Here is a 24,978-nt window from a genome sequence, read left to right as displayed (position 1 = left end):
TTTAACCTCCCCACAGGTCTCTCACTCACATGTGTTTCAACCAGTCCAAGAGCAGGAAGCAAACTCAGCTTCTTCACATGTCTTTCTGCTCCATGTGCCTCTTCCAGGTCTCCTGGCTCTCCATCCTTCTTGCTTCCTTCTCCAGTCTCTTCTCCAGCTTTTCTTCCCTGCTCAGCTCCACCCTTCCTTGGGTGGGGCAGGAAACCTGGAACCTTCTCTTTCTCCACAGACCAGCTTGTTACTATAGGATGTTAATGCTTAAATTATCTTAGCACAGCAGATGCAATTGTACTTTTCTTTTAAACTGTATAACTTCTGCTATATCATGTTATTTTAAAAACTGATTTTTATATATTTCTTTATAGCTAGTTCTATTGGGTGATATTTCCTTCCTTAGTGGAAATTATTGATTCCTTATGCATTTCCATTATGCAAAAATTGTTTGACTTTTGATACCTTGACAATTCTCAAATTTATTGACAATTAAGGTATTAATGGGAACTGGTCACAGGATTTGCATGCGATTATCAAGTAAAGTAATCACAGAAAGCTGTTAAAATACACTGCAGGCAATATTTTAATTAACTAAGGTCTTTAGTCCAAAGTGATGTATATTTGTGTGATCACATCCTTGTCATATTCTTTTAACATTTGTATTTGTTCATATACTAATTGATCTATAATTCACAAGGGTTCTGTGAGTCATTAGTGAAAATTATCAAGGTGTACATGACTTACATAATCACCACCCCCCCTTTTTTTCCCCACATCATTAGATTTTGGACAATCCTGTAATTGTATAATTTTGCCCTAGGGCACATAGGGACTTTGATATACTAAATTATTCTACTCTGGGTCATCCAGAGGGATATTATAATCTGGATTCTTATTATGTACCGCACATTCAAGTCTATAGGTTTTCCTATTCAACATTATCCCTTCTGCACCAGCACTCCAATTTAAGTACAGGAGGAAAGCTATATTAATATGATGAAGAATGAATTGCTGTATTTGGCAGGGCAGGGATCCAAGGAGATTAATGATCTTGCCTGCAGCTCTTGTCGTACTATCGAAAATTAAATGTCATGTATAACAACTCACTCTCCATTACTTAATTATATGTGGAAAATGTGTACTGTGTAAAAACTCCTGGGGCTAAAGAAGGCCAAATGAAACTGAAACTCTTGGTAAGATTTAATGCTAGCTGTCAAGCCCTACTGAGTAAAAGTGGCCTCACCATGGGATCCACCTTACTGTATCGATTGAACATATGTCTTGTTATTGTAATTAAAAATAGTGTGGCCTGTTATCCTCTGGCCATATCCCTGAAAGATGATATTGACTTGAAATTAATGTCAATGTCAGAATCATCTCTGGGAGAAGGTCATCTAGAGAAGCAGTATGAAGGCCTCTTTTTTGTTTGTTTTTTTGTTTCCTTGTTTTTTAATAAATTTTATTTTTATATTCCCCATACAATTGCAACTCCCTTATTTTGACCCCAATCCCTCCCCTCTCAGTCCCCCACCCCCCATAGAGTGCCTCTGGTTCATAGTTGTTTGTTGATTTTGATTTTCACTTTCTTATAGTTATTCATTTTCCTGGTCCCTTATTTAAGTTTTCTAGATTCCTGCTATGAGTGAGACCATCCGGTATTTTTCTTTTTCTTTCTGGCTTATTTCGCTGAGCATGATCCCTTCCAGCGCCATCCATGTTGCTGCAAATTGCATGTGTTTCTCTTTTTTGAATGCTGAGTAATATTCCATGGTATATATGTACCACATCTTCTTGATCCAGTCATCTATTTTTGGGTATTTGGGTTGTTTCCAAAGCTTAGCTATTGTAAACAGTGCTGCTATACACATAGGGGTGCAGGTGCTCTTTGGAATTGATGTTTCTGTCCTTTGGGTAAATACCTAGGAGTGGAATTGCCGGATCATATGGAAGCTCTATGTTTAGTAGGTCCAAAAATCACACAGCTCTCCATAGTGGTTGGACCAGTTTGCACTCCCACCAACAGTACACGTGAAGGCCTGTTTTTTAAAATCCTTCTTGTGCTCTTGATTTTTAGATCTAGTTTTCATTAGAGGAGGGAAAATAGATTGTGAGAAAGAGCCATTCATTCATTTACTCAGGTATTTGCTGAGGACCTACTTGTTTGTCCTGGTGCCACAAATTCAGAGATAAAAGAACATGATCTCTCCCCTAAAGAGAGAGTTAATAGTCTGATACTTTACCCAGTGCTATAAATGCTATGAAACTATAGGAACCTATAGGAGATGTGCCTAACCTAGTTTTCTGAGTCTATGGGAAGATTTCACAGAGAAAAGATGCTCTTTTCTCAGACCTGAAAGATAAGGAAGCAAAGTCATTGTATGTAAAACAAAACCCAAGGGTTTCCAGGATTGGGTGTTATGCCCAGTATATCTGAGTTTGCTTCTAGGAGACACACAGTCCTTTAGGAAAGTGCCACTAAATGGGTACAATTGTATATGTGATTTGTTTTAAATTCTGTAACAAAATATCTTACTGACTTGTGGACCATTAAGAAAAGCAATGCCCCTATTCAAGTACGCAATAAAATATCATGCATGGGATATGACAAGAAGTTTGGAAGAACAGGCCTGTTATTAGGACTGAACTCTTCAGAGTTCTAGTAGATGCTGCTGTCACTTCAAGGTTCATCTGTATCTCACTTTAGTTAAACCATATGGTAAACCCATATAAATCAATGATCTTAAAGGCTGACTCTTGCTTAATTTCGTCAATACTTATTTCCTATATTACCCATTTTAAATAATAATTATAATTATTTATGAATTTTATATTTGTAAAATTCTTTTAGTTCAAGAACATGGTAGAATTTGGAATTGTATTGTATTGTGATCTCTTGTCAAAGGCACAAGGCACACGGATGGATATATCTAGTTAAGAAGCGTTGTTCACTTTGACATACTGTGGTAACTTTGGGAAACTGTAAACTTAATCCAGTTATGATTCCATTGGGTCATATGTTTCTGAAATCATCTTGAAAACCTCTGGCATTCTTTTGAATATTAACAGTAGCCATAAATTTTTCCCTTTACAGAGCAGTTACAGTTAATTTTACAGGGCCATTTATGAATTAGTTGAATTCAGTAATTAGGTAAAGTATTGCTACCACATAACAAAGCAAAGTTGTTTTTCTTCCTATTTAAAAAAAAAAGATTTATTTATTCATTGATGCTTAGAACTGGGGTGTAGACCAGTGGTGTGGGAGGGGGGAGGGGTGTAAAACTATTTACCAGAGATAGAGTGAGGAATAGAACAGATGAATCTACTGCAATACACTGCTAAGGGCAGCAACAGGCAAGATAGGAGAGGTCTGCTGTGCCATGTGGGTTAGCTCCCTGCTGGGGATCGAACTCAGGCTGCAGCTGTGATAGCACTGAGACTTAACCCCTAGGCCACTAGGGAGGTTCACAAACCCATTTTTCTTATATGATTTATAAAGTATCTTTATAAAGATTTATAAATTTTATATATTTTTTAAAATACTGTAAAATCAGTTTTGTTATATCATAGACAGAATTGGTCATTTTATTTTTTGTACTCCCTTTCCTAAACATAGTACCAGCTTATGGGAATTATAACTGTATCACTACTTTTGGCATTCAGAAACACCTAGTTCCAATGGTCTCAGGGATGATGGGGGCATTTTTCTTTCTTTCTTCCTTGTAGGTCAATATTTATACTCCTTCCCCTGTAAAATGCCTGTTTCCTTTAGTAAATGTCCTTACACACACACACACACACACACACACACACACACACATTAAAAACAGTATGATTGTCTACCTCAGTGGAAACTGAGGAGCCAAATCTCTTATTTCCAAGGTGTAACCAGTGGATAGTCATGATATATCCTTAGGCAGTATGATACTTGAGGCTTAGAATAGGAAGCAAGTCACATCTGACTGATTTTGTAGGAATGGTGTTTATTCATGGAGCCAAAGAACACTGATCAGGGTTCCTGCTGTGATGTCAGCTCCCTCCTACTTTCTTGCCCTCCGGCAATCTCTTAGTTCCTATCTGTCCAAGTCTCATAGTAGAGCCTTCCTATGTTTTGTAAGATCCCAGTATCCCTCTGATAAATTCCCTTTTGCTTTAGTTGGCCTGAATTCATTTCTATTGCTTGCTACTAAAGAATTCCAGTGCATAGTAATGATGATAAAAGTAAAACTATCTGAACAAAGCTTAAACAACCCAAGTGAGAAATTTGGTTCCCTCTCTATATTTACTGTCACGTGTAGACTTTCTTAGCCTTAATTCTGAGAAGATTTTATCCCTCATACCTCATTAGCAGAGCACAAGGTCCTAAACAAATCTGTACTGAGAATGTCCAGTACAACATGTTTCCATTGCCACAACATTGACAGGCTCTTGAAATGAGAGGATTTGCTTTCATAAAGAACCATTCATGCATTTGGCAAGTATTTGCTGAGTGCCTATTTGTGCTAGTGCTGTCAACCCATGATGAAAGAACACAATTTCTGCTCTAAAAGAGGAATTACCACAAGGAAATTAGACAGAATTTATCCTGGATTTATATCAGGGGGTGAATGGTCACCCCAAAAGGCACATAGCCTGAAGGTGAAAGCTGGATATTAGAACAGCATTTTGGCTTTTCCAGCCAGGAATACGAATGGAATGACTGAGTTTGTCAACTCTACTGTATTCTAGAATTCTATAAGAGACTCATTAGACCAAATTATTCATCCCATTCAGTCCTAAACCCCCCGACATCCAACCACTCACCAAACCTGTACTGCCAAATATTTTATGAGCCACCTTTTCCTCTGCACAGCTGGCAACAATTATTTAGAGCTTGCCTGGAGCCGCCTTTGTAAAAGTGGGTCTGGATGCTGAGTTACTCCCAGCAACACTCATTAGTGATTGACATTGTTTGGAATGCCAAGTAAATAGAGCTCATAATTCCGCTGTCATTGGGCAGTTATTTCAGAGTCGCATATTGAGCTATTTTGGTTGTTTCTTCCACTTGGAAATTAGAAACTATTCAGTTTGTTCATATAGTTAAAATATACCATAAAATCATCAGGAAGGAGTTTTGCTCCCATTAAGATGTAATGATTTTTTTTTGTTTGTTTTATATGTTACTTTTGGTTCATTTACATAGAACTTTCCTGGCTGAATGTTAATTTACTGCCATATTCCAATTAATATTGCAAATGTAGGTTTTTTTTTTCTGTCCTTAAGTATCTCACATCATTGTATTTAATGCTATCAGGAGGTAGTATACAGGCCTGTTTAGTTGTATCCATGCGTTCCTCATTTATTCTGTGTGTGTGTGTGTGTGTGTGTGCACGCGCGCGCGTGCATACATACATATACCTAAATAATGTGCTAGGCATTAGATTGTAGTTGTCATCATTTGAGACCAGGTGCAAAAAAAATTTTAAATGAACCTATTCAACAATCCAGACTGAGTTCAAGCACCTAACTTCTGGGTTTTGTTTGTTTGTTTGTTTGTTTGTTTTTAATTTGTCAGTTATTTACATGTCTACATAACTTTGAGGTCACATAGTTTTTTAATTGCAGTAGCATGGGCTACATTGTATGTGACTCAGTAACTTCTATTTTCCACCTAATACTATTTTGTTGGCATAAAATAAGATCCTATGGGATAATTTGAAAATGAATTTTGAAGTGACAGGATCTGAGCAGGATCTGGTTTTAAGTGATATTCTAGATAATTCTTACATATTCCTATCATACTTGGATTTTTTTGGTCCTGCTTGGTTAATTTTTTTTAATTGTGGTAAAATAGACATAAAATCTACCATCTTCATCATTAAGTGTACAGTTCAATAGTATTGGATACATTCACATTGTTATATAAACATCACCATCTATCTCCAGAATTTTTCATCTTTCAAAATTGAAACTCTGTACCCATTGAAGAATAATTCCCATTGCCCCCTTCCTCTAGTCACCATTCTACTTTTCATCCCTGAATTTCACTATCTGAAGAACATCTGCAAGTGGATTAATATGATATTTCTCATTTTGTGACTGGTCTATTTCACTTACTATAATGTTTTCAAGGTTCATCCAGGTGTTGTCACATGTGTTAGAATTTCTTTACTTTTAATGGCTGAATAATATTACATTGTTGTACATATCACATTTTGTTTATTCATCTGCCAGGAGACATACAGGTTGACTCAATTATTTGGCTATTGTGAATAATGCTGCTATGAACACAAGTGTACAAATATAATTTTGCGAATCTACTTTCAGTTCTTTGGGGTATATGCCTAGAAGTACAATTGCTGACTCATGTGATAAGTCTATTTTTAATTTTTTGAGGTGCCACCATACTATTTTCCATAGCAACGATACCATATTACTTTCCTACCACTAGTGAATAAGGTTCTAACTTCTCCACAACCTTACCAGGACTTACTTTCTATTTTTTTGATAATAGCCATCCTAATAGGTATGAGGTGATAGCTCATTGTGGTTTTAACCTGCATTTCTCTGATGATTAGTGATGTTAAGCATTACTAATGTGTTTATTGGCCATTTGTGTATCTTCTTTGAAGAAATATCTTTTCAAGTCATTTGCCCATTCTTTAAGTGGGTGGTTTGTTTTATTATTATTATTGAGTTGTAGGAGTTCTTTATATATTCTGGACATTAACCCCCATAGCAGATAAATGACTTGCATTTATCTGTGGATTGCCTTTTCACTCTATTGATGGTGTCCTTTGATGCATGGAGGTTTTTCATTTTGTTGTAATCTAGTTTATCTATATGTGTTGTTGTCTTTGTTTTTGGTGTCATATCCAAAAATTCATTGCCAAATCCAGTGCCACAAAACGTTCCCCCTAAGTTTTTTCTAAAAGTCTCATAATTTTAACTTTTATGTTTATTAGGTCTTTATTCCACATTGAATTAACTTTTACATATAATGCTAATAGAAGACTTGCATTTCCTTCTTTTGCATGTAGATATCCAGTTTTTCCAGCACCGTTTTTTTAAAAAATTACTCTTCCCTTCATTGAAGGATCTTGGCATCCTTCTTGAAAATCACTTAACTATACATGTGAGGACTTATTTCTGGGCTCTCTAGCCTATTCTAATGGTCAATTTATTTTTTTTGCCCTATTAAGGTGACTTTTATTCAACAGACATTTATAATATACCTGCTCTCTGTCTAGTACCCTTGCTGCAAGCTGTGTAAACAAAGAAATAAGATTGCATCCATTTTTCTTGGAAAGGAAAAAAGAACAGCACAAATAAGTTCAATCGAGCACAGAAAGTACAATGGTAAAGACATATAGCTACAGGGTTCCACACCCTGGGAAACTGTTCTCACTCTTATCCATGTTAGAATACCATTATCTCCCTCCCAATAGCTGTTAAAGATAATTATAAAAACACTAACAAACAATTACAATTCCTGATCGTTTCTTGTATGGGGCACCTGGGCCTAAGAAACTTATGTTAATTATATTGGAAAGGAGAGGTTAATTATAAAGTAAACAGATTTCATTCTTCATGAGAATCATAGAATATGAGGGGTCAGAGGGTCCCCAGGAGTCATTCTGGTTAACTGCTTGTTTCAAATATAAATGCCTTCTCTCTTGGCTTTCCTCTTCCTATTTCTTTCTCTTTAAAAATTACTGCCTTGTCAGGTCTCTATTTGCTTGATGCTGAGGTGTGTGAACACTCACTGGTAAGTGAATTATAAAGGATTATGAACTGTAACTTCTTATAGCAGCTTTCTTCCCTCCATTGAGAGTAATTGTGGGTTTTCTATTATGTGAAGTTTAAAAAAAATTAATGTGGACTTTAAAAGTCATACTAATTTGGGGGAAATTATTACATTATGAAGAGATAGCCTGGCTGATTTGAGCTAGCTTGTTTCACTTAATCATGATTTCTCAATAAGAATTTATGTGCGGCCATCTTTTTAATGCTGGTAACCTTTGAAAGAGATATGAAAAGCCATCTGCTTAATTATTATCAAATATACTCTGCTCTGAATGTGGAGCAGACATGTCCTGTTGGCTTTCAGCTCAGAGCTATAGCTGAGCTCTATTGTGTTATTCAATGGGGAAACTGAATGGGAAGGAGAATTACCACTGGGAAAATGCTATTACCCAGGGATAACTGATTACTTCTGTGTTTGCGCAAACTGCTGAGCAATGGATTGTGCTCCCTGAAAAACAATAGCTATTTCTTAACAGAATAGTGCATGCTCAAGCGTCTGTAATGCTGTCAGAAAAAATAGATACAGTCTTCATGCTCTGTGTCACTTGATGATTTTAGATTTTTACCCTTTTGCTTTGGTTGGACTTGTGTGTTAAATAACCCAGAAAACTAAGAATGTTAGAGCAAGAAATGGTGCCCAGTCTTTACTTCTTTTTATACTCTCTGCCTCATGACACAAAGGAATTTTTATCAGTTTTGGATTCTTAAAGATTCAACCTAATTACTTAAATCAGGAAACTGACACCCTTAGAAGTGATTTCCCCAAAATCCCACAGATAACTAGTGGCCGTGCTAGAACTAAAATGCCTATTCTATGTCTACTAATGAAGTGAGTGTGTATGTGTGTGTGTGTATGTAGTTTTTATATCTATGTAATATCATCTGGGAGGAAAACAGATTTGAAGCAAATGCTCATACAAATCAACTAGGTAAACCATGAAAAGTACATATACACACCTTTATGAAAGGTATGTATAGGTATCTGTAAGGTATGTTCATAGAGGTTGCTATAGACTTGGAGTAGAGGTCCTGGAAGATTTGTTTCTTGAAATGACATTTACGGTGAGGTTTGAAGGAGAAATAGAAATTAAAAAAAAAAAAAAAAAGGATTGAGATGATAGGCTCACATTGCAGAAGAGAACAGGACAAGAAAAGGCCCTGAAATGGGCGGATCTTGGCTCAGTTGAGAAATGGAAAGCAAGTCTGTGTCACTGGACTGGAACAAAATGAACCAGGAGAAGAAAGCACGAAAGTCAAGAGATGGATACTGGAGCCGAGTTTTTCAAGGTCTTCTAGCCTGACCAACAATTTTTTTATTGAGATAATGTTAGTTTACAGCAGTGTATATGACTTAGCAGTATAGGTTCACGCTGCTTCAGATGTATGTTCCCACAGCATACCCTTCAATCACTACCACAGCACCCATAATCCTCCACCATAGTTGACTGAGCCACCCTCCCCTCTTCTCTCCACCTCTGTGTTCCCCCCTTGTAGTCTCCATTCTGCGGTGAGATTTCTAGTGTTTGTTTTAATTTGTTTTTTTCTGTTCTTCTGTATCTGTATATTCCACATATGAATAAAATCATTCAACATTTGTCTTTGGCCTTATTTCACTTAGCATTATCCCTGCCAGTTCCAACCATGTTGTCTTAAATGACAAGAGTTTGTCTTTTTTTTTTGTAACTGAGTAATAGTCTACTCTGTGTCTGTGTGTGTTTGTGTGTGTGTATAGCATCTTGTGAATCCACCCATCTGTCAGTCTACCCAACAGTTTGTACTTGTGTAGTAAGAAACCATAGGAGGATTTTATGAAAGGGAAAGAAATATAATCAGACTTAATGTGTTAGAACCATAATATCTCTGTTAGGTGAAGAATAGATTGGAGAAAAGCTAAAGAGAAAGGTTGGGAGAGGAAAGAAGATGCTCTTAAGTTAATTTTGGTGAGAAATGATGATTGCTTGAACTAGAGAATAGGATGGAAAAACTCAAGATATGTTTTGAATCAACAAAATTTAATGATAAGCTGGATATACAATTACTTTTAAGAAAGCTTTTTTTTAAAAGAAAATTTATTTATGCATATAAGAACCAGGTTACAGGCCAGATGTGTGGGAGGGTGAGAGGATTCACCAGAGATAGAGCGGGGAGCAGAACAGGCAGACTGACTGAAATACACTGCTGAGGGGAGCAGCGGGTGAGGCAAGAGAGGTCCGCTGCTCCATCTTTTAAGAAAGATTTTAAGAGCGATCTCCAGGGTCTTGGTTGTACAACTGGGAAGATGCTGTTGACATTTACTCAAGTGCAGAGGATTGACTATAGAACCCTCTGAAGTCAGAGAGACAAATAGAATTCTATTTTATTTGAGATACTTGTAAGACACCTAGTGATGATGTAATTAGGAGTTGGATTTGCAGATCCTAAGCTCAGAAAAAGATCCAGACTACCTGTGAATGTGGAAGACATCGGTACATAGATGGTGAACTTAAGGGAATAATTTGCCTAGTTGAGGCATATAAATTGAACTTATACTGGCAAGGTATAAGTTTAATAAGGAAGGCATTTTTAGGTAAACACAGTGATACAATTAAAACATCAAAGCAAGAATAAGACCAATGGATCTTTCCCCAATTGCTGAGAACAAATGGGTTGGATTTTTAGTGGTTATTCTGTATTCACTAGTCATAAGCAGAGAGATCAGTGGATAATTTTAGATTTTTGCATACTACTAAGAAACACTTGTGACTTCCTTGATTTATGTTGTGAACATAAACTCAAACTTCACAAAAATCTTGAAATAATGATAATAGTCATGCATCCCAAATAAATGGTAATGAATCTATTCTCCCACTTAGCCACTACCTATAATTAGCTAGTAACATAGTGAAAATAGACCCTAGTAATCAGAACAAGTTTCTAGGAGTTGTTCTTTGCTTGTTATAAAGTTTCAGGTCCCACCTTCTCTGCTCCAATACAGGTGATGAGGAGTCGAATTAATCTCACCCACAAAGCATTACTTGACTCTCTGCTCTTGCTATCCATCACTCCTCCTTACCATGTCCACCCAGGTGGAGCCTGTTGTATACATCCCATCCTTTTTCATTTGGCAGAACAGAGAGAGAAGGCTGGGAACCTTTCCAGTTCAAAGGACAAAATGCTCTAGACATTAATGGGGCCTAGATGTTACACATGTCCATTTGAAAAATTTATACTCCTCAATGCTAAAAGAGTTGATGCCGTTCCAAAATTATCCTCTGTAGCACCTGACTTATTATGTGGCCAATTCCTAGCATCATCACTCTCTGTCACTAATAATTATTACATCTTAGTACCCTTGAGTAATATATCTTTTTTTGTGCCTAATGGCTTTTCATGCTTAAAAACAGCATATATTTGTATTTTTAGTCTGTGGTGCTGTGTGTGCATTTTCAACTAAGAACTGGTGGTTATCATTTGAGCCAGGAACTTAGAGTTTATTTTGTACTGATTCTACTATTTTTACATCCACAGAAATGAAGATGCAGTCAATCAGATGGCTGTCACTCCCTCTGCATTACCCTCAAGTTCTCCATCTTCTGTTGAGGTAAGAAACTCTTAATTAGCACTTAGTGAATTTATGAGATTGATTTATCATGATCATTTTTCCAAAATCTAATAATTTTTTTTAGCTTTCAGAATCTGGTGTTCCGAGCTCTTGGAATTCATTCACTAAGGAATTTCCCTAATTAAAATAGAAAGTATTTATCATATTACTAAAATAAATATCTAAAACATACACATTGGACCTTAACCATATGACTTTTACATTTTCAAAGTTTCTTTGGTTCCTTCTGGATATATGCTTTGTCCTAATAGAACATCTTAAAATTTATTAGAACATTCTCTATTAGAAGATTTTCTCATTCACCATGACCTAATGGAATTTATTCCAGGGATGCAAGGATGGTTCAGCATATACAAATAAATTAATATAATATAAAACACATCAACCAAAGACAAAGGGCAAAAATTTATGATAAATATCAATAGATGCAGAGAAAACATTTGACAAGATTCAGCATCCATTTATTATTTGAAAAAAAGAAAACAAAAACTTAATAAAATGGGTATAGAAAGAACATGCCTCAACATGATAAAGGCCACATACTACAAGTCCATGACTAATATACTCAATGGTGAAAAGTTAAAAGTTTTTTCTTTAAGATCACAAACAAGACAAGGTTATCCATTCTCTCCACTTCTATTTAATTTAGAATTAGAGGTCTCAGCCAAAGCATTCTAGACCACAGCAATAAATAAAAAAAAATTAAGTTGGAAAAGAAGTTAAACTGTCATCATTTAGAAATGATATAATAATATGTATATTATGATGATAATATATATACATATATACATAAACCCCTAAAAAAATCTATTTACAATCAATTCTAAAAAGATTGAGTATCTAAGACTAAATCTAACAAAGAAGGTAAAAGACCAATACAACAAAAACTATAAGACACTTAAAAAATATAGAACAAAACACAAAAAGATGGAAAGGTATTCCATGTTCATAGATAAGGAGAATTACTATAGTCAAAATGACCAACTTAACAAACAATACACAGATTGAATACAATCCCTATCAAAAAAATTTTTAAGAACTAAAAATACTAAAATTTATATGGAACCACAAAAGACCCAAATTTTCTTTTTTTGGGGGGGGTTAAATTATGGTATAAAATATATTGTATTTAATATTCTAACATTCATGATTTTTTTTATTTGATGGTTTGTTTATTTTTTTTATATAATTCTTGCATCTTTTTTCATCTTTGCACAATGTATGCATTTTCATTTTGGTTATATTCCCAATATAATTGCACCTCCCCCCTTATTTTGACTCTAGTCCTTCCTTTCCCCACCCCTTCCTCCCCCCCCCCCCCCCGTAGTGTGTCTCTGGTTTATAGTTGCTTGTTGATTTTGATTTTTACTTTGTATTGATTAGTCTTTTTCCTGGTCTCTTATTTAGGTTTTCTAAATTCCTGCTATGAGTGAGACCATCTGGTATTTTTCTTTTTCTTTCTGACTTATTTTGCTGAGCATGATCCCTTCTAGCTCCATTCATGTTGCTGCAACCTGCATGTGTTTATCTTTTTTGAAGGCTGAGTAATATTCCATTGTGTATATGTACCACATCTTCTTGATCCAGTCCAGTCATCTATTTTGGGGCATTTGGGTTGCTTCCATAGCTTAGCTATTGTAAATAGTGCTGCTATAAGCATAGGGGTGCAGGTGCCCTTTGGAATTACTGTTTCTGTGTCATTTGGGTAAATACCTAGGAGTGGAATTGCTGGATCATATGGAATCCGCTCTATGTTTAGTAGGTCAAGAAATCTCCACACAGCTCTCCATAGAGGTTGGACCAGTTTGCACTCCCATCAGCAGTACAGGAGAGTTCCTTTTTCTCCACAACCTCACCAACATTTGTTGTTGCTAGTTTTTTTATTATGTGTGTGAGATGGTATCTCATGGTAGTTTTGATTTGCATTTCCCTGATTGCAAGTGATGTTGAACATTTTTTCATATGCCTGTTGGCCATTTGCATTTCTTCTTCAGAGAAGTTTCTTTTTAGCTCTTTTGCCCATTTTTTTGACTGGATTATTTTCTTTGTTTTTTGTTGAGTCTCATCAGCTCTTTGTAGATTTTTGTGATCAGTCCTTTATCGTTAGTGTTGTGTGCAAAAATGTTCTCCCAGTCGGTGGGGTTTCTCTTTGTTTTTGTTATTGTCTCTTTTGCTGTGCAGAAGCTCTTTAATTTGATGTAGTCCCAGCTGTTTATCTTTGCCTTCACTATCACTGCTTTGGGTGATGTGTCTGTAAAGATGTCTTTGAGGTACATGTCATGTAGTGTTTCACCTATATTTCCTTCTATATATTTTATGGTTTCAGGTCTGATGTCTAGTTGTTTAATCCATTTTGAGTTGGTTTTTGTGCATGGTGTGAGGTAGTGGTCAAGCTTCATTAAAAGACCCAAATTTTTAAAGTTTGTTTATCCATATGTTCACTGCAGTGTGATCCAAAACCAGATAACCCTGTAGAGCCAGCGATCACACAGATCTATGAAACAGAGATAAGTGCAACAGAATATCTTGGTAATGGACTCAGACATATGCCATATGACGCTACTGTAAAGTCAGAATGAACTGCATTATATCAGGAAAAATCTTTAACTGTTCCTTTTGTTATTTCCTTATCTGTTTCCCCACCAGACCTCCTCTTTTTTAAGTTTTTTATTTACTTCCTTCAATTCATTCACAAACCTTTCACCTGAGAAGACTTAAGTTCCTACAGCTTTGGACAATCACTGCTTTTAGAATCATTAAAGCAATTACAAGAGAACAGTTATCCAAGATTCAGGTATTTTTTTAATGTAGCATATGGCCAGTGTCTTCACTCTTAACTTAGTTATGAGACTAAACTGTTCCTCACTGCTCTAACATGTTGAAGAGGCAAGAGTTGCAGGAGATGGATGGCTGCTCAGGGTTCATATCAATGGAAGCAGCATAGTTCTGGCAACCTCTATTCTTGTTTCAGCCTCCCACTGTTAGAATTTTGAAGTTACATGATATATTTTATGCTCATAACTAATGTGACTGGGGAATTCATAGCATCAGCAAAACAGAAAAAAAGTTATCTATTTTATGCATGTCAATAAAGGATTGACCTGTTATTGTTCTGTGGAGAATAGAAATTGGAAGTCAGACACCCTTTCTATTCCAAAATGGAGCCTCAAACATTTGGTAGTTTTCATTTAAATTGTTTGGAGGCACCCCTCCCTGTCCCCTGCCCAGGGGGGCCTCACAGCTGCCATCCTCTCTGCCCTCCTAGTTGGCTCATGATACTGCACAGCAACATCACAGATGTGTCAAACTGTTTTGATCCCTGAAATAATGAGAAAAATGTCTCGAGAGAGATGTTCTGAACAAGTTCAAGATTTTACCAAATGTTGCAAAGACTCTGGAATACTTATGGTAGTAAAATGCCAGAAACAAAATTCTGCTCTGAAAGAATGTCTAACTGCTTACTATAATGATCCAGCCTTTTATGAAGAATGTAAACTGGAATACTTGAAGGAAAGGGAAAAATTCAGAAAGCCTGCAATGTCTACCAAGAGAAGGCTGCAGAAGTTTCCCACAAGCATGTAGGCAAATTTTCAGATGATACTCAGGAATTCTAATATTTATGGAAACCACAAACACCTGAAAAATGGACTCAAGAAAGAGTGTTTATCCTAAATTAAGGAAATAGTAAATCTTCTCTGAAATAGTTTTCTTTAATTGCAAAAAATAAATAATTTGTTAGGTGACTTGGAGGTATTAGTTAATTTGTCTTCCAGGACACTATTTAATATAGCACTGAATAAATTATGCAAGTTGTCAATAAGTAAGTGATCAATAGCTCTACTAGTAATCGGTTTATTTTTCTTTAATAAAGTTGCATAAGTCAAAAAAAAAGATTCACTAAGACATGGATATCTTGTGCCTGGCACGTAATAGTTAGTACTTAATTCCTGATTCTTTTGTGGTTTAGAATGTCATATAATTTTTGGAGGGGTGAGTGGGGAGAAATGAGTCAGTGAAGTTCTGTAAACTTCAATTTCCTCACAATTAAAAGGCAATTGATAATAATAAATATTTCTGTGGATTTATTGGAAGAATTGAATGTTTATAAAATTCACAGCTTCTCTCTTGCCTTTTAGATCAAATATTTGTTCCAAAGATTAGAATTAAAATTGGCTTTGCATTTACCTTCACAGCCTCTACTAATAAGCCTTCTCTTCTCTTTAATGCATAATAAAACTCTGGATGCTACATATATCTGTTGACCCTCTCTCCTCCTACCCACATCTTGGTCTCTGCAACCCCTATGTCTTTGTTCCTTTTGTTTTTTCCACTTGGGTTGCTTTCCCACTTCCTCTTTATTAAGTCCCAGGAACTAATCCCTTGAAGAATTGCTTTTGGAAATCTTCTCCAAGTTTTCTATGATTCTAAATGAATAACATAATGTAAGGAGCATATGCCTGGAATATAAGAAGTGCTCAAATGTGAAAAATTATCATGACTGACTTCATCTGACATCCTTCTCTTCAGTAATTACTACCTTCACCATTAAGCAATATTCATGATTCATTTAAAAAGGAAAAATTATCCTTTGTCTTTTGTGTGAGGTCACCTGGGCCTTACAGGAAAAGAGGACCCCATTTTTAAATAGGTTTCTCTACTAGGATTCCGTTACTTCTACTTTCCACATTAGCTCAGTGTTTTAAGATTATAGAACTATAAGTGCCACACTAAATTGTAACCTTCTGTAGGACTGGGCATATTGTCTTTTTGACCACTGAATCCCTGGTGTCTAGCACTCAGCACTTGCTTAACAAGTGTTTGTTGAATAAGTGAATTTGATAAAAACTGCATTTTGGCTTTTCTATTGTATCCTTCACATTTCATTTCAGTGTTGAATACTCTTATGGAGTCAACTCATTCTACTACTATTTACCAAATATCTCCTTTGTAGAGCATATAAAAATTAATTGCACATTGTGCACCTCAAACAACTTGATAGTCTTGTAAGGAAAATAAGATTTATCTATTACAAACATAAGAGATAAAGCTGCCCGAAGAATCCAGAGAAGATGAGTAGTTCATTTCCTGGTAGAACAGCTGGTTCTGATGAATACGTTGGATTCTAATGAAGGAATATGTTTAGGTAAGGATGTAGGAAAAGCATGAGCAAAAGCTCAGAAGTGAAAAACAAGTCAGAGGGTGAGATGGGGAAAAGAGTATAGGGGATATGAAATGGAGTGAGGCTTAGAAATAAATAAGTTGAGGTTAAGTGAGCGAGGCTTGAATTTAAATCTCAGAAGGCTTAAATTTCCTGTATTAGGCACTTGGAGCTATTGAAAGCATTTTGAACAATTAAATGATCTGATTTAGGTTTATTAGTCAAATAATGACATCAAAGTTGTCTTAAAGAGGGAAACCCAATTAGGAAGCCACGGCTGTAGTCTCATAAGTACTGAGGGCCCCAAAATACTTGGGTTACAAGATATTTATTCCATTCCTCCACAAGGCAGCCTGGATCTTTTGGAATATCTTTATAAAAGGAAAAACCTACATTTACTTCTTTTTTTCAGAAGTTGTGCTTTTTGAATACTAAGTGAGATGGAGCAAGCCTCATAAAGATTGGAGAGGTTGATTACCCAGGAGGTCCATTTGCATAATTTCCATTTTATCTTTAATTGTATGCCACCTTTCTGGAATTCTGAATACCCTAGAAAGTATGTTCATGATTGGAAGTAGAAGAAATTCAGTTTGTCACATCAAGTAAACTTGTCTTTGCAGAAAGAATATTTGTGAATTTAAGCTGGCAATTAGACTAATAAATCATTTTGTGATTTTTTTTTGGGATGAGAGCATTTGATTTAGAAACTATGGAGATGATAATATTTAAACCAACATGAGCTTATTTTAAATAAAAGCTCTTTCAATTATATCAAGGAGGTAGTTGCTGTTTTTTTACTTTGCGTAATAAAAAAATCAATTAAAAGGAAAGCAATTGTATATACTAATATATTTTTGTCATGTTAAATGAGGAAAGAGGTTAGAAAATAACACTATAGAACATTTATCTAATCAGTAGATGTGGTTTTTCCTATTTACAATAACATCCTTAACTAATTTAACTTTTATTGATCACCTACTCTCAAATAAAACATAAATTCCTGGTCTCAAGAATCTCACTGTCTTGTTAGGGGAAATTGTAGATAAATAATGGATATGAAAAATAGAGTATGAAAATAAAAATTATCATCACCTTATGTAGGATTTTGAAGAAGCCAGGAGAAGAGAATTAAAACTTCTAAGTGTTTAAAAAAGACTTTTCAGTGGTGATTAAAAAGCACCTCTTAGCAGTATTTTTCTCTTTGTAAAAACTGTTAAATGTACAATCACAAGCATTGCCTCTTCCTCTCATTCATCTCTAAAGCATAACTCACTGTGGAATCTACTGACTGGTCCTCATGTAGAAAGGTCATTCTCCTGAGTCCTTGGCTGAGCAAGCAGCTTTGGACAGGTGGTTTGAAGATCAGCAAGCGAGGAAGGGAACAGCAGCCATCCGGATTAGTTCAATCATCTTGGGTGTCAGTGAGCCACCATCCATCAGCCAGATGGTCTTCAAACCACTGAGATCCAATTGTGCTCTGGAAATCATGCTTGCTGACCTATTTTCCCTTTCCCAACTCAGACAAGCCCCTGTTTACTAAGCTTCTGGTCAGTGGGGTATTGTGAAAACTCCATAACACATATGAGCCACTCTGCTCTCCAACAGAACCCCCATTGTTTTGTCCTGAACCTGTTTAAGCATATTCTTTTTGTAAACTGTAGTTCCCCCAGGAAAGTAAACACTTTACTGCTTACTCTGCATTGCAACTTCCTTGTTTCCTGATTCTCCTCTCCATCTACATTTTGACTTCATACCCTCCTCTATGGAGTCATCTCAAACTAACTCAGTAACTAAAAACAGAAGTGCTTTAGTACAAGCTTGTGGTAGAGTTAAAAGAGCATCAAATTCAGAACAGGACAGACCTGGGATGAATATAAAAATGAATCATACAAAGGAAGTTAGGTGCAGAGCTGACTTCAAGGATCTTTCAATCTCATCTGGGAGATCAGGTCTATAAACAAAAATTAGTATAGAAATGAGAAGATAAATGACATAGAAGTTAAGTGAGTTTAGAGAAAGGAGAGATGTCCTCCAGCTTAGGAAAACAAAAGAATTTATGGAGTAAGTGGCGTTTGAGACTTCGCTTTGAAGGAATCAATATAAAGATTTTTATTCAAATCTTAAAAGATATGTAGGCTGGACCTCCCCCGTGGCGCAGCAGTTGAGTGCTGGGTTGCGAAGCTGCCCGCAGCCTCTGCAGCGCCAGTTCGATCCCCGGCCGCCGCATGGCGCGCAGCCCTCACCTGCCGCCCACTGCTCCCCTCAGCAGTGTACTTCGTCAGTCTGTCTGCTCTGCTCTCCCCTCTGGCTCTGGTGAATTCTCTCACCCTCATGTGCTTCTGACTGTACCCAGTGCTTGTATAAATAAATAAATAGATCTTAAAAAAAAAAAATCATCTTTTAAAAAAAAAAAAGATATGTAGGCCATTTGCAACCTAGACAGCTTTGCCCATGTTTTCTTAAATTTTCTAAATTGGAGCATCAATTAAACAGCTGTTTTCTCTTCCACTTCAGTGTTCATTTTATAAGGACTCAGAAAAACCTTTTTCCATACTTACATTGCCAAGAAATTATGAAAGATTACAGAAATTTAAATTCTTACCTTTCCTCAAGGAGATAAAATTACATAATTATATGAAAGGTATCAGCTGACTACTCTCCTGGTAAAATTTCCTCTCCTCTTGGCCTAGAGAAGGTGGCCATTTACAGAGTTACTAGAGAAACGGCCTGGAGATTTGTCTGCAATTGACTTTGCTCACTTTAGCAACATAGATGATTTTGAAGCTCCAGTTGCATAGCTGAGCCTTACCACCACCTCTTCAGTGCTCCTCACAGCCTACAGAACCCAACATATGAAGTAATTGGGGCAATAAAGCTTTTCCATAGATTAAGTACTTGTTTTTGAAAATGTAATTAGTTTCTTCAGTATTTTTCTGTCCCTAAATCTTAGCCACTGTCTAAAATACTGAAAATCTATGTATTTTCCAGCTTTGTTTCTTAACCTGGGTGTGTTTATATGATACCTTCTTGATTACCCAAAATTGTCTTCTTATTCACAGGAGGACATTGGAGCTAATGAAATTTTTCAGTTGACAAATGCTAAAATTATTTTAAATCCATGGTCTGTTGACAGTGACTTATTTTTAAGATTATGATCTTGTCTTCCACAGATTAATTATCAACACAAAAAATGAAGAGAGAGGTGGACAGGGACCTAAGAGTATCGTCTACTTGGGGACCAGAGTATAATTACCATCCCAATTGTCCATCCCACCATGCTCTAAATCTTTTATCTGCCTCTTACTGGCTAAGAGTTCTTTAGCAAATTATTTAAAGCATAGCATTTTTCTCATGCAAGAATTGGGATTATAGTGGAACATACTATATGGAGTTTTTATCAAGACATTGTAGTGATAGCTTGATAGTGCTGAGTATGAAGAGAATGTGGAATAGCATGGATAAAAAGCCAGTCTCAACAAAAAGCTAGAGACAAAAATGAACTATACCCAGTGTTGTGTTGCTAAACATTTTACATATTTATGCACTGATATTCCATACTACCTGATGGGGTAGCATTTTAATTTGGCACATTTACCTGTACTTTAGATATGTAGTAATAATAACTATCTGCCCAGCATAATTTTAATTTGCAAAGTTAGTATTTAAACCCAGGTATGACAAATTTTAAAGTCCATTCTACTTTCTTGGATTTTCTTTTTCCTGTTGATCTTTCTCATAGCTCTCCTTTAGCTTTCTTAAACATATAATAATACATGCTAATTCTTCTATAATCAAACAGTACAGAACTACTGCAAAAGTTCTAATTTTATGCCCTAGAAGCAATTTAAAAATGTTTTTCTATATGCTTACAGGTATTTTCCTGGCATCTCTTCCTCTCTCTCTCTCATAAATACATGATATTTTTTCTGAAAAGAAAGTCCTAATTTACATTCTGTGTGAAAGGATTCTCTGGTTTCCCTCTCACATTATCAATTATGAATTTATCTATCTTTCTATTTTGTTGTCCATTTGATAGATGAAAGAATGCTGTGTCTTTGCTTAGTTTACATTTCTTAAATATAATATACATATTCTATTTATCATCCTGTTACCTCCTGCATACCCTCAGAAAGTAAAGAAACTTGGTTAATAAACTGTATGTAGCATTTAATAGATTATAATTCAATTGAAATGTCTAAAGTGTTGTTGGGATTTTAATGGGACTTATTATTACTAGATGTCTCATCTATAGTAAATAAGTATTTTGGGAGTTCTGTGGAAAAGAACCATCAAGAGAGCAAGTACTCCATTCATTGGTTCAACCAGTATTTGACAAGTATTTTCCATCAGAAATAAAGATAAACTCAGTCTTTCACCTCAGACAAGTGCAGAATATAAGTGAGTGTCTCAAAGCTTTGGCTAGAGGGAACAGAATATAACTGAAATTGAAACGATGAGTAAATGTACAGGCCTGTCTTAAAAGGCAGCTAAGAATAAGGGAGGATGTTACTGGTTTATCCTGTGACTGGTTTGCCATCAGAAAACCATTCTTTCCATCTCTACTTTGCTCAGTAATTCAGTGTCAGCTTCATGACATCACTGGCTTCTTCCTGAGTATGGAATGGTTGTTTCTAACAATCTGAGCTTTGTGCATTCTTGTTAATTTAGGAGGTATCAGGAATTCTTCTAGGTCTTTTAAGAGCAAGAAGATGAGCTCTTAATCTCTTCTCTGAGCTAGGGAAAAAATTCAAGAAAGAACTTCTAAAAGTCTCCAGCAAACCTCTCTGTGTCTCTTTAACCAGAACTGAATCACTTACCCATTCCTGGCAAAATCGCTGGCAAAAGTATGAGGTTAACCTTGAGACGGTAAAGCCTACTCTTGTAACAGAGAGTAGGAATTAATTTTCTCTAATGCATCTGTGGATAGATGGATAGATACCTAGGGGGAAATGTGGCCTTATACTAGAAAGGAAGAAAATAGAAACAACTTCTCAAGAAGAAATAATATCTACTACAATAACAAAACAAGCAGCTATGATTGATTATGTGACTATGTATACTGTGACTGTACAGTGTGGGTCCATATAAGTGAAGAATGATACCTTTGCTATTTTCTTTTGAATGTCCCCTAGGATCAGAGTGGTGCTGAGCCTGTTAGCAGTGAGGAAGACGGCAGTCTCGAATTTGGTGTTAAACAATTGTCTGAAACTGAAAGCTCCAGACTGGTGAGAATCCTGGGTGTTTTTCATCCAATGTTCTTTTCACGGCTGCATTATTTATATTTTGTACCACCTTGGAAAGGATCAACTATTGTGTTTCCATCTCTGAAAATCTTGAACTCTGAGCTGAGGGAAGATAGCCCTTGGAGTGAGTGACCCATTCACTCCAAAGAATTGCATATTCTCCCACTGTCTTCACACTTGAATTGTTCTATCCCAGACTAAAGAAGTGATCTGTCTTCTAAATCTCATTAAATATTAGGTTTCTCTAAAGGTAGAACTGTGCATAATATATCCTAGGGGCACAGAAAGAGATGTTTAATTTACTCCATTGATTCATAGTCAGTGAATCTTAAACTAGCCCAGGAGTGTAAGTATTAAGAGAGAGGCAATTTTCGAGAACTCTGGCTCCTTGTGTCCTAATATTTGGTATTTTGTAATTTAATATGTTCTGAACTTTTACTATGTATGAGGTACTATGCTACGGTTTCCATTCATTTCCTGTCCTTGTTGTATAAGGGTGATATCTTGCTTTTACACAAGTTAACTAAAGGTTAGGGAGGTTAGCTAACTTTCCAAAGGCCACTAACTAGTATGTTGTAGACCTGGAAAGTAATCCACAGGCCCTCTGACAACAATGGCGTTGCTCATGATCTGCCTTTCTGTTTCGTAGCCTAGCATTTCCAGAGTTAGACTACAAGTTCTAGGAAGAAATGTAGGCTTTTTCCCCTGTCACATAAAATGCCTTACAGATCTCAGAGAATTAATCACTCAGGAGGGTCACCTTGATTTTATAACACACAGTTCACTTAATTCAGGGAATTTGAGAAATCATCTGTTTATCTTCTTTGAGCTTTTAGATTGAGTCAGATTTCATGTCCTAGAAAGTGAGCTAATTCTTTCAGCCTGATGGGAAAGGATGCTTCAGCAAAGCTAGAAATTATAATATAATGAGCTACTCCTAGACAAACCCAACATGGTACCTGAGAACCCAGAAGAGTAGTACTAACAGAAACAAGATGTTCCAAGGTTATGTGGTTTCCTTTCTGCAAGACAAACTGCATATTTACACTGGGGGATGGGAGTGGGGAATAACAACAAATTTCAGACTCAGAAGTCTATCATTTATTTTTTCAATTTCTTTTTATTCTGATGTTTTGTGTGTTTATGTGTTTTATTTTCTTACATCATTGTTAAATTTTGGACAGTATTTGATTTCTCTCCTCAGGTGTAGTCCCTGTAGTTCTCCCGACACCACAGCACCTGTGGTCCACCACCATAGTGTTCTTATCTCTCATTTTGACCCCTCTCATTCCCCCTTCCAAGTTTTTTTTTTTATAATTTTTTTTTTTTTAATACAAGTATTGGGTACAGTCAGAAGCATGGGAGGGTGAGAGGATTCACCAGACAGAGCGGGGAACAGAACAGGCAGACTGACGAAGTACACTGCTAAGGGGAGCAGCAGGTGGCAGGAGAGGTCTGCGTGCCATGTGGGACCCTCACTAGGAGGGCGGGGATCAAACTGGTGCAGCAGAGGCTGCGGCCAGCTTCGCAACCCAGCACTCAACTGCTGCGCCACCGGGGAGGCCCCCTCCTTACAAGTTTTATCTTTTTTCTGACCCTTTGTTTTCTCTATATTCCACATACAAGTGAAACTATGGATATTTATCTTTTTCCTTTTGTCTTATTTTGCTTAGCATCAACCCTTCCAGCTCCATCCGTGTTGCTGCAAATGTTATGAGTTTATCTGTTTTGATTGCTGAGTAGTATTCCATTGTGTATATGTACCACATCTTTTTGATCCATTCATCTGTTTTGGGGCACTTAGGTTGTTAATATATCTTGGCTATTGTAAATAGTTCAGGTGTAGGAGTGCAGGTTTCCTTTCAGATTAGTGGTTTTGTGTCCATTGGGTAGATTCCTAGCAGTGGAATCTCTAGGTCATATGGTAGATCCATTTTTAGTGTTTTGAGGAAACTCCACACAGTGGCTGGACCAGTTTACATTTCCAACAGCAGTGAAAGGGTGTTTCTTTTCACCACATCCTCCTTAGTATTTATTGTTTCTAGTTTGTTTGTTTGTTTTTTTAAATATGGGCCATTCTCACAGGTGTGAGATGGTATCTCACTGTGATTTTGATTTTCATTTCCCTGATAATAAGTGATGTTGAGCATTTTTTCATGTGCCTGTTGCCACTTTGCATTTCTTCTTTGGAGAAGTGTCTTTAGCTCTTCAGACCAGTTTTTGATTTCATTGTTTGCTTTGTTTTGTTGAAAACGCCTTCATTTAAAAACAATCTTACTTTGTTCTTTTTGTCTCTTTTGTTCTTTTTGTTTCCCTTTGAGTAAGGGAAGTGTTCTATAACAACAGGTTTTATAAGTAGGGCTCACAATTTCATCCACAGAGGTAATAGTGAAAAGGATGAGAACACTCCCTTGGTTGCTGGAAGAGTCTGGTGGTCCCAAGGAGGCTCACTTGTAGGGTGCATGCAAGAATATCCTCCATGGAACCCTACTCCCAAGAAAGTGATAACAGTGATGGGGCTGTAAGTGTCAAGACAATTAAAACAAGTCTAAAAATCACCCTCAGGCAAAGTACAAGGACTGAGGGTAATTTTTAGATTTTCTTTCCTACTGCTTTTCACCAAGAATTAAAGTTTTCCTGAAATACATGGAGAGGAAAATCTTTATTTTCCTCCTTTTTTCCCCTCCCCATTTCTGTCTCTTTTTGGTATTCTACAATTTTTTTTTCTGTTTCTAATAGAATTTATACATGGTGTAACTTGAGAGGAAAGGCACCCCAAAGTTGAACAGCTTTTTAGCATAAATGTAAATGCCTAACACAAAATATTGATCAGAAGTGTGGTCTTAAGCAACTTACTTGATCCCACCAGGCCTTAGTGTCCTCTTCTGAAGAACAGCAGTAGGTAGGATGAGCTAACAAATGGGCTATAAAGTATGGATCCATGTACTAGACTAGAAGGTATACTTGCTTAGCAAATTCATTCACTAATTTAACAAATGTTTGCCAAACAGTCTATGTTCCACGCAATAAAATTACAACAGTGAACAAATGTACTCAAAGGTCTACTCTTTGTGGGGAACCATTTCTGAGTGGGTGGGGGAAGGGAGATAGATAATAATTAGCAAAATATTAGGTCAAATCATGAAATTGCTTTTTTGCAGATAAAAATTTCATTTGAGGATTACTGCTGGATGCATACT

At 36.3% G+C, this 24,978-nt stretch overlaps 1 protein-coding gene and 1 pseudogene across 7 annotated transcripts in view; both read left to right on the top strand.

Moving 5' to 3' along the window:
- PATJ (PATJ crumbs cell polarity complex component) overlaps positions 1 to 24,978 on the top strand; it is a gene marked incomplete at both ends in the record, with an annotated part of 267,283 nt that overhangs the window by 168,646 nt on the left and 73,659 nt on the right. For all 6 annotated transcript variants that reach the window (XM_084244370.1, XM_084244373.1, XM_084244372.1 and 3 more), the window contains 2 exons: positions 11,284 to 11,356; positions 21,668 to 21,760. In XM_084244370.1, coding sequence (XP_084100496.1) covers positions 11,284 to 11,356; positions 21,668 to 21,760 — 166 coding nt within the window. The remainder of the gene's footprint in view (positions 1 to 11,283; positions 11,357 to 21,667; positions 21,761 to 24,978) is intronic.
- Positions 11,903 to 14,959, top strand: LOC311177745 (COX assembly mitochondrial protein homolog; annotated as a pseudogene). Its single transcript has 3 exons — positions 11,903 to 11,962; positions 13,825 to 13,941; positions 14,643 to 14,959. The product of its transcript is annotated as a COX assembly mitochondrial protein homolog (transcript).

The sequence above is a fragment of the Talpa europaea genome (assembly GCF_964194135.1).
Source record: "Talpa europaea genome assembly, chromosome: 9".
Taxonomy (NCBI): Eukaryota; Metazoa; Chordata; class Mammalia; order Eulipotyphla; family Talpidae; genus Talpa; species Talpa europaea.
The sequence above is the reverse complement of the archived record's forward strand: the minus strand, read 5'-3'. Positions and strand labels throughout refer to the sequence as shown.